This window comes from Podarcis tiliguerta, assembly GCF_965153285.1.
Source record: "Podarcis tiliguerta genome assembly, chromosome: 8".
In the NCBI taxonomy this organism is placed as follows: Eukaryota; Metazoa; Chordata; class Lepidosauria; order Squamata; family Lacertidae; genus Podarcis; species Podarcis tiliguerta.
Genome location: NC_139541.1, coordinates 38,199,940 through 38,210,604, shown reverse-complemented (window position 1 = coordinate 38,210,604; position 10,665 = coordinate 38,199,940). Strand labels below are relative to the sequence as shown.

Here is a 10,665-nt window from a genome sequence, read left to right as displayed (position 1 = left end):
CTGAGCAAAACAGCAGAATCCAGCAGCGGTCAGAAAAACAAGCCCCTGTCTCCTGTGCGTCGGTGTGCATAAATCAGAGTCTCACACAGAGTTACTAAAAGCACTTTAATACAGCAGAATTATCCACACAGAACATTGTGCAAGCATGTCTGTCCTGGACAAGAACCAAAAGCAGAATAGAGCAAAGGACTGAGACCCTCGGAAGTGACGCAGTCTCTCCTCCCCACAGTAGGCAGGACGCACACTCTGAGCTGTGTAACCCTGTAAGCTCAGGTTCTCCTCACACACATCTTATGCCTGGAAGACACAATGGTGCAAAAGGAACCTCCACTTCTCTAACTGCAGATGCAAGAGTAAGGCACCCTATGTGTAGGGAGGAACTATTCATTTATTTATCACTTTTATGTACAATCTTTCGGCAAAGACAGTTTGCAATTTAAAATATTAGAATAAATGCTACAAAATATATTCAGGCCAACATCATACAGAGTAAGCATGCACTGTGGGTGTGGCTATGAAACCCAACACGCAGGAAAGTGCCTGTTGTACCAGTGAAAGCAACACTGGGGAGTACACTCTGTGAATGGCAACTACTCCGCTTCAGCCATTGCTATTTCTGGTGAAATGCTTCCTGGCCCCTCTTGCCCTGCCAGGATCACAGGCTTGGTCAAATGGAGCAGAGAGTAGCCACTTAAGATGGCAACACATAATGTTCCACTGCAACTCCTTGCATGGCCTAGATGACAATCGCCATAGTGACTGTAGTCTCGATCCTGACAGGTGCATCTTTCTGACAGGTGCATCTCTCCTTGTAGACATTGGGTGGTTGGAGGAGAATGAAAGCTCAGGTGGGCTAAAGCATCACATTCTTCCGAATGCCCTCTACCAATTGCAAAGCATCTAAACTCAGCCTCTATATTTTGCTGTATATTACCTTATGTACACCTTTAGTATTAAAGTTTTGGGGTGTTTTTTAGAAGGCCAATAATAATAATAATAATAATAATAATAATAATTTTGGAACTTGTTATTTATGTTCAGTAAGCCACTTAGAACGCTATGTAGAAAAAATGATAATTTAGAAAAGGTGTGTTCCCCCCTCTTCAATCTAATCTAGGAGGACTGGATCCTTCCTTTCTCTCCCCCTTGCCCAATTTTAGTACCCCAGTTTCTCCAGCTCAGGGCAAAGGGCTCGCGTAGCAACCGTTGCTAGGGGCTCTGTGCGGAAGTTCATACTGTAACTGTACGGAAGTGGCTTGAGCATGCGCAGTGGCTGTGGGGAAAGTAGAAGTGCGCTCTGCTTCGGCCATGACGGAGGCGGGTTCGGCTGAGCCGGAGTCAGAGACTTTGCGACTGAAGCGGCTCCGAGGCGGCGGCGGCGGCGGCGGCTTCTTCACGGTACCTCAAGGACACAGGGTAAAGTGGAACTACAACTCCCAGGAGACTTTGCGGCGGAAGAGTTGCCCCGCCCCTCCTGCGTGTTTGCAAGGCGGACGGGGCTGGGGGTGTGCAGGGTTTTTATTCTCTGGCGTTTGCAAATCCTACATTGAAACATCCGCAGAAGAGCTGCGGATTGTGCGTGTATTAAGCCCTGAACGTGCAAATATTGCTTGTGCAAATGTGGCCTTGGCACAGGCTGATGGGGCTGACTGTGGGTGGTGAGATTATTTGCCCCGAGCGTATTTTATCGATACTGAAACCATGCGCGACTTTCATTCCACGTAGACATAATTTTCATAGAATTATAGAATTGTAGAGTTGGAAGAGACCCTGAGGATCATCTAGTCCAATGCAATGCAGGAATATGCAGCTGTCCCATACAGGGATCGAACCTGCAACCTTGGCATTGAAGACATTGCTAAATCCTATGCTTACTTACCCAGGAGGGATAAGTGGGTAAGGTGTGATTCCAATTTACTTCCAAGTGGATGTGTATGAGGTTGCTCTGCATGGCTATATATATGTCAGTTATATGTGCAGTTACTGCATAACACTGAAAAGTATTATTCAGTTGTGCTATTATTGTTATTTTCTTCTCACTCTTGGGAATTTTTTAATTGAAAAGCAGGTTTAAAAATTTCTACAATTTTACATTATTTAACAATAAAAAGTTGTACAAAGAAGCAGAAATAATATTATTCACCATCTTCCAGTTGTAAGGGGATGCCTGGGAATGATGTAATGATCTTTGTTTATATGACCAGGATCCTCAGCAGCATCTCCTCAGGAATCAAGCAGGGACTTAGTTCTGTGACCCATCTGTTGTTTCAGCTGGGAAGATGTCGGAGTGTGAAGGAATTCGAGAAACTCAATCGTATTGGAGAAGGGACCTACGGCATTGTGTGTGAGTGCTGCCACATGAACCAGTCAAGAACTGGTGCTGTGTGTGACCCAAGACGATCTGGAACACAGGGGGTGGCCCCAGAGCTGGTTAAGGTCCTGTCTGTTCCTTGATGTTATGACTTAAGCAGGTGTAGTTGGAATTCAAAATGTCAGCTCCTTGATCTTGGCCATGCACACACCCTCTCCAGCTCTCTTTGAAATTTCTCCAGTGATAATAGATGTATATTTTTCAGGCGTAAATATCATTGATGACATTTTCACACTATATGATTTAGGACAATGGTAATCCCAGGTGGAAAAGCAAGAAAGGAGGTAGGAAAGTGGCTTGTGTAAAGCCACTTTGATGAGAGGCAACTTTTGAGTTGGCACTTGAGTCCAGGAGTGCTCCCAGCTCTACGTTAGCTTGTCTGGGGGAGTGGAAGGTGGAGAGTGGTTTCCCCAGGCACAGAACTCTGATTGCATTGCCATTCCAGATCGTGCCCGAGACACCCAAACAGATGAGATTGTGGCACTGAAGAAGGTGCGGATGGACAAAGAGAAAGATGGTGAGCAGAATGGGAGAGCTCTGAGGCATCCCTGCTGGTCTTGGCTCAATGAAACATACTTTGTGTTTAGTCTTGCCCACTGTCATCTTAATGTGCTACTTCTCCCTGTAGGGATTCCCATCAGCAGCCTGCGAGAGATCACCTTGTTGCTGAAGCTCCAGCACCCCAACATTGTGGAGTTGAAAGAGGTGGTGGTGGGGAATCACTTGGAGAGGTACTGACCAGGCCCTTCCTGTCCCCATAACCTTTCCTCTACCTCAAGCAGGAGGCTTTTCTTTCCTGTCCCCCAAAGCTGCCATTTTATGTCACCCAAGAGTGGGGAGCTGGATCTTGCCAGTGGGCAAGAGTTTTACCTCCCTCACTGCTCCCATGGGCCAAGTTTGGCAAGTGGACCTGTCAAAACACCTGACACTGTAATAGCATTGGATGACCCCTCTTCCTTTGCTCATGCTGTTTGAAATTAAAACTGCACAGGCAAAAGCACAGCACTTTGTAAGTTCTGGCAATCAGCTGATAGGTGGCACTTGAAAAACTCAGGACTTTGTAGGCACTGACTATAAGATGATTAGCAGAAGTTGCAAAGGCACAGGACCTTGGTGCAAATTGTATCTTTACCTGCCCTACAGGTAGCTGCCCCAGTTGGCATTGTGGGACGAGTCTTATTCAATCTGCATGTCAGAGGTTCCCCACTGCAGTTATATCAGCTATTCTTGAATGCTGAGGCTGGCTTATATAATCTTTTTAAAAAATAAAAAATACAAACTTTAAAAATACAAAACTCTGCACACAAAGCAGGATGGAGGTTAGCAGGAATAAAGGAAGCTGTGGGTGGGGGGTCGCTTTGTTTCTGAAATCAAAGCATGGTTTCCAAGGCATTGTGGCCTCCAGAATATGACTCAAGCAGTCAAGAGCCCGTCTTTTAAGCCACTTCTTTCTGCTCAGCTCTGGCCTCTTGGGTAGATATATCTCCAACTACAGAAAAGAAAACGTGTGTGTTTGTCCTGCAGCATTTTCCTTGTGATGGGTTACTGTGAGCAGGACCTCGCCAGCCTCCTGGAGAACATGCAGGCTCCCTTCTCTGAAGCTCAGGTGAGATGGGGAAAGTAACAGCCTTGTGTTGATTGTTCGGATCACTGTCTTCATCAGAATGAAAGAGATGTCATTAAAAGGTGCAGTTTGTTGAACCCACGGCATGGTTGTGACCAAATTTGAGATGGAAGAATGGCAAGGCGGCAATTTTTAAAAGCAAAGCATGAACCAAAGAACCAAAGTATGTAGGTGTTCAAATAGAGCGGGAGTAGCCTGGTGGGTTAATTTGGGCTCAGGTATTTGGGCATCATCCATATCATAGGAAGCTGCCGTATATTGAGACAGACCATTGGCCCATAAGGTAAAGTATGCTTTAGGTCAGTTCAAGAAGACTAATCCTTTCAGCTTCTTGTGTTGCCTTTCTGTGGATCTTTGAATCCCAGAGCAGAATCTGGCACAAGACAAAGTAGTGTGTGTTTTATGCAAGAGAGATGGCTCCTTAATGATGCCCCATTCATTTGCTCCAACGCATTGCAGGTGAAGTGTATCATTCTCCAGGTTCTCAAGGGCCTTCAGTACCTGCATGAAAACTTCATAATCCACAGGTGAGAGAAGAGCAGGGACCGGGCATTTGGCTGGAGCTAGGATCAATATGTAGCTTGCAGGCCTGCTGCTGTCTGTGTCAGTGTGGGAGAGAGGCTGCTTAAGGGAGCAGGATTTGGGGAAGGGCTGCACTTGGTTTTGTCTGTCCCCCGGTGAACTCCTCTTTTCTCCAACAACAGGGACCTGAAGGTATCCAACTTGCTCATGACTGACAAAGGTTGTGTAAAGACGGGTGAGTGTTTGGCCAAAATCTGGCCTCCCTTGATGACTTCCACCATCACAAACACATACCTGATTGGTTTGTAATGCAGTTGGAACTGCCCTTTGACCTTGAGTGTCTCCTGTTTCCTTGCAGCGGACTTTGGGTTGGCTCGTGCTTACAGGGTCCCCCTGAAGCCCATGACTCCCAAAGTTGTCACACTTTGGTGAGTAGACTCTGAGCATCCCTTGACTAATCAACACTCCTGCACAATCACTACCTTTGGGCGAGGGGGTAGTTAAGGAGGAAAGGGGCTTTGCTTTCGCTGATAGGCTGCTTCTGAATGGTTTTGATACCCAACCAACTCAAAATAATTGCCTGGGGAAGGCATGGCAATGGCGCTCATGGAAAGAAGACTCCACACCTTCCTGACATGTGTACTTAGGAAATGTGATTGAGACCAGAGCCAAAGCAGGACAAGAGTTTCGCTCTTGACACATATAGGGGCCTGATTCAGCAAGCCTTAAAACCCTGGTTAAAAATAAGCAATGGTTTAAGGTGAACAAGCAGTGTGCTGGTGCCCACTGCTCAGAATTATGCACTTTCCTCCTCCACATCTCCCGTAGCACTGTGGAAGGAAAAAGCAGCATCTGGCTTGCCATTATGTGCAGACCTGGACTCAAAGGTCAGGCACAAACTTTGTCTTCCACTTGTGGTTTGTTTGGAGAGAAACAAATCACAAGCCTTGGTTCAGACAACAGCAAGCCAAGGCTTAGGGCTTGTTGCTCCTAGAGCTGCCAGCAGCAGACGAGGAACACAGCAGGACTTTAGAGCAGCAGCACGTTAACAAGAGGTTTCTTTTAACTAAGGTTTAATGTGACGAGGGAAGCAGGTGGGCAACCTGCAGGATGTGCAGTCTTTCCCTGTGTCCCACCGTTGGTTGCTCAGGGCCCTCGTTATCACTTGGCTGCCTGTGACAGGCTGAAGGGAGATTTGCTGCCCTTATGCTTGGGAGCAGGAAGGAGGAACATGTGCAAAGGGGATCAATGAGATTCTGTTTGTGCATCTTCTGCCTCTTGTGTGAGAAAGAGGAGGGAGGGTGTGTGCGTGTGATTTCCCCTCCCCCGTCCACCACCCCAATACTAAGTGCAGCCCTCAGGGACAAAAAGGTGTGGGGTTATTGCAACAGAAAAAGATCCCTCTTTTTCCAATTAAGGAAATGCCCATTGCCTGCTGAATTCAAATTACAGAATCCAGCATCACAATGCACCAGCCCTTGCAATCTGACATTGACCTTCCCTGGAACACTTTCTCCCCTCTTTTCCAGGTACCGAGCCCCTGAGCTGCTTCTGGGGACAATAACACAGACCACCGCCATAGATATGTGGTGAGGGAAGAAGACGTCTCCTTTCCTCCATCCCCCACACCTAATGTGGGGATTAGGAGGATAGAAAGGAAAAATGCATCCTTTGAGGCCTGGATTCATGGCTCTGTGGACAAATTGGTTTTCCCTAGGCCTGGGAGGGTGGAGGGAATAGCTGCTAGCCTCTTTGTGTTAACTGTGAGTCTTCCCTGCAGGGCAGTGGGTTGCATCCTGGCAGAGCTGCTGGCTCATAAGCCGTTGCTACCTGGGAGCTCTGAGATCCAGCAGATAGACATGATTGTGCAGCTTCTGGGCACGCCTAACGAGACCATCTGGCCAGTGAGTACTCCCCAGACCTCATCCCACTGCTTTGTTGCTCCCTCCTCCTCCCCCTGCAAAGGGGTTTTGCCCCTTTGTGCCTCTTCTTATGTAGCCTTTCCTTAGTGTTGCAGAAATGCAGGTGGTGGAAAGGTCCTCTGGCCAATATCATATGCAAAGGCATGGCTGCTTACCCGCAGTCCGACCCCCATCAACCCATGCAATGCAGGCTGCAGTAAGATACGAGGAGATCAGGTGCACTGTTGAGAGGCTGTAGCATTAGATCAGGGATGGGGGACATCAGGCCCTGAGGATCAAATATGCTCCTCCAAGTCTCTCTATCTGGCCCTTAAGAGTTTCCCCAGCCACACCCCCTTTCCCCAGGTCATCCCCTTCACCAGCTCTGCTTTGCACCTTCCTTGAATTTTAGCTGGCTGAAATGAGCCTTGAACTCTGATGATGCCTTCCTGTCTGGATGGATAGAAAGTAGTGTGAGTGTATGTAGGAACTAGCTTACAGTACAATATAATGGTAAAATCAACATTTGGTGTCTTAGCATGTGCCGCTTCCACCCTCCCCTCCACATGCCTGGTTATCCCTTCTTTAGATGGCTCCTGCAAGCAAGTTAAGCCATATGTTAGAGGCAAATGCTTTCCTTAGTGCCTTTCTTTGTGTCCTTCTCACCTCCAGGGCTTCTCCAAGCTGCCACTGGTGAGCCAGTACACCCTGCGCAAGCAGCCGTACAATAACCTGAAGCACAAGTTCCCTTGGCTGTCGGAGGCTGGCCTTCGACTCCTCAACTTCCTCTTCATGTACGATCCCAAGAAAAGGTAACTGGACCCAGGCTGGGAAAGAGGCCGACATTGTTGCGACGCGCCTGCCTTTTGGAATTCTGTTTCGCCATTCTGATCGGTGCCCAGACAGGTAGAGTTAGAAAAGGGCAACTAAAATTTAGCCAGGGTAGAAGTGTTTTCTCCATCCCCGGTCAAAATACAGAAGCTCTCAGGGTCATCCACCTAAACCAATCAGCAGCAAGGTTATGAGAGAGACAAAAGCAGCAGCTTTACATGCTGCCACAGTTAACCTGTGGAGTGCTCCTGCAGCTTTCCAAAGGAATGAATTAACTTGGTGGAGGACAGAGCAGTTGAAAGCAGAACATGCAGGCTCAGAGACAGCCTAGGGGGATGACCTACAGCAGGTAGTCACAACAGGAAATCGGAGTCCTGAGCAGGATGGATTAGACCTTGCATGTAATATCTGTGCAACTGTACAAGGCACAGGTTCCTGGATGTGAGCCCTTCCTTGCCTGGGAGAGACTAGCTGCATCCCTGAATAAATGAGCTAGCTGTAAGGTAGGCACCTGCTCGCTTGTCTTTTATTGCTCCTGTGATATCCTCTGGCCGGAGCCCTTGGCTTGCCAGAGGCACATTCAGGAAGGAAGAGTGGAGCCGCTGCAGGAGAACAGCCTTCCTAAGCCAGAAATTTGTGGGTGGAATAGAGGGATAAGCAAGTGAAAGGTGAATTCATCCCTTGCTTTCATGCCTCTTCCTCTTCAGAGCGACAGCTGGCGACTGCCTGGAGAGCTCCTACTTCAAGGAGAAGCCTTTGCGTAAGTCTCTTGTGGCTTCCTTTCCCCACACTCAGGGCTGCCGCCACCACCTGATTCATCTTCTCCCTCTTTTTCCAGCCTGCGAGCCAGAGCTCATGCCAACCTTCCCGCACCATCGCAACAAGAGGGCCGCCCCCAGTGTAGAGTGCGCAGGCAAGCGCAGTCGGCCCTGAGGATGCACACTTCTCCCGGTAAGGACGGGCGAGGGCTAGAGCAAAGTGCACTTAACAACAGTGGAAGCTGCCTTATACCAAGCCACACCATTGGTCCATCTAGCTCAGTATTGTCTACTCTACACTGACTGGCAGCAGCTTTCCAGAGATTTCAGGCAGAGCTGTCTCCCAGCTCTACCTCCAGACACCAGGAATTGAACCCGGGGCATTTTCTACCACTCAGGTATGGTCCTCCCCTTACTGGTCTCCTGATCATAATAAATAAAAAGATGAAAAAATATTTTTACATAATTCCAGTGGCACCGTTAAGATCAACTAAATATAAGCTTTCAAGGTGGGACTTTCGTGTGTAATACACACTTTGTCAGATACCGTACTCTGAAGCAGAGGACACTTCAACCTTATAATGATGCCATTGTTATGTGAGGTGATTGACAGGTAGGTGGCCACGTTTGACAGATGCATGGGACTTTGCACAGCTTTGCAGGGGCTACCAATCAGCTAGTCAACGCTGCCTGCAAACCCCATTTCAGCCTGGCCGTGTCTGTACGTACCTGACACCAGATGCGATATATGATGTCAGGTGCAATGCAGGTGACTGTGGCTTCGTCAGGTGTGGAGGCTTGGCCTAATTAGACCCGTGGACTGTGGATTCCCCACCACCAACCTAGAAATGTAACCAGCTAGGAGTCTCATGAAGCTGAAGCTGCTCCACTATTCTCTGCTGTTTATGTCTCCCATGTGCTTTCACACAGCTATGACCACAGGAAGCTGAAAGCAGAGTGCGGAAGTTGTGGCCCATGGGCCAACTTTGGCCTTCCGTGCTGCTCCTAGCAAACCATGCCCACCTGCTCCACACCTTAAGCAGCAGCCAACGTGGCTTCAAAGGAACAATAGGGCGTTAAAGGAAGCTACTGATTGTTCCTTTGCTGAAGCAAGGTGTGCTCCAGCCACCCATTAGCTGATGAATGGTTAGGAGTATGGCATGCTCTGGGATCAGGAAGCAGGTTGCACTGAAGCCCTTCCTAAAACAAAAGGGGCATATGAATAGCATGAAGTCTTTGAAAACACCTTTGAAATACTGGATGCTGAAAGCAGCAGCAAATGATGCTTAGGGAAGGTTCAGGGAGGTTTTTAAGCAGAGACCACCGATGCCCTAGAAGGGGGTTTCCTGCACTGGCAGAGTTTGGGACTGGATAACCTTTCTAGCCCCTCCCAACTCCATGGTTGCAGGATTGTTGTTGCCTGAGTGCAAAAAAGCAATTCTGAAACAATTGCAGCACTGTGGTACTTCTGTTTCTCTTTCAGAGGACAGAGCTTGAAGAGAGGCAGTGCTGGGAGCTGCCAGCGGCATCGGGGCAAAGAGCCAGGAGCCTACAGAGGGTATCGGGACAGCTCCCATGTTCTTCATAGGAATCAGCTGTCCCTGCTGGGAGACACTGATTACGAATTGGGAGCTGGCTTGCCAAGCTGCACCGAAGCTCCTGAATTATCAGCTTGACTCTCCCATGATGGAAAGAGCAGGGCCGAATAGTAGCCCCTTATCCCGCCCCTTATTTGCGGGCAAAACCCAAGACTGAACCAGGACTGTGTCTCAATAAAGTCTTTTGCCACTGCTGTCTTTGTAGTGCTCCTGGAGGGTAAATACTAAAGCTGCTGTGAGCCTTAGTGGGAGGGTGGGGAGGGAGATGCCAGATCCCTAGGAGGCAGCCTTATATATAGTGGAGGGAAGTTCCTAGGCAGCAACAGCAGCATCTCTGCATTTAGAGGTGCCCAGGCGCCTTTAACTCCCCCACTGTTTTGCATCCCTGCCTGCATGCACTGCTTGTTCTGTGCATCAAGCTCTGCTTAGCAACTTATCGTGGGTGGGGGTTAGAAGATCAGGGACTTCAACCTCTTCGCATCTCTATTGTAGCAAACATATATATATCCCTTCTTGGTCCAGTGAGCTTTTGAAGGCCTTCCTTTCTGATTCAGAGGTGAAAATGGTAGTGGCTCTGGAGCACAGCAGTGTATTCAAGCTCTTCTCCATTATTGAAAATTCACCCACTTGTCATGGACAGTCAAGCAGCAGCAGCAAACGAGCGCTCAAGCAGAATCCTTTTGCTAGAGCTGTGCTATTGCTTTGCTTTGTGTAGGGAAACAGAAAACAGTGCTTGAAGCACCTTTAGGAGGCCAAAGTTATGCCAGAAGCATCAAAAAGAGAACTGACCAGTTACACCTGCCTCCTGACTTTTGTGCAAGAGCCAAAGTGACACTGGGAAGACTAGGTGGCCAAGGAAGAAAGTGTGGGAGTGTGCTTGTCTTTAATGATCAGAAAATTCTGATCGGTTAACTCCATGATACGTATGCAGCTGCTTTATACTAAGCCAAACAGCTAACAGTAGTTTCAACTTTTCCAGACCTGAGAGCCAGCTATCTAAGCATGCTTTCCGAGATGGAATTCTTAATATTTTACCATATATTTCTATGGTGGTAGCATG

The 10,665-nt window shown here is 48.2% G+C and overlaps 1 protein-coding gene across 1 annotated transcript; it reads left to right on the top strand.

The window, feature by feature from the left end:
* Window positions 1-1,258: 1,258 nt before the first annotated feature.
* CDK10 (cyclin dependent kinase 10) lies at window positions 1,259-9,799 on the top strand. The gene is made up of 14 exons (XM_083454638.1): window positions 1,259-1,416; window positions 2,272-2,344; window positions 2,817-2,888; window positions 3,000-3,102; window positions 3,896-3,977; window positions 4,455-4,522; window positions 4,700-4,752; window positions 4,876-4,945; window positions 6,047-6,106; window positions 6,298-6,421; window positions 7,091-7,230; window positions 7,957-8,009; window positions 8,088-8,200; window positions 9,491-9,799. The coding sequence occupies exons 1-13, from the start codon at window positions 1,309-1,311 to the stop codon at window positions 8,180-8,182; spliced, it is 1,101 nt and encodes a 366-aa protein (XP_083310764.1). The 5' UTR covers window positions 1,259-1,308; the 3' UTR covers window positions 8,183-8,200; window positions 9,491-9,799.
* The last annotated feature ends 866 nt before the right edge of the window (window positions 9,800-10,665 follow it).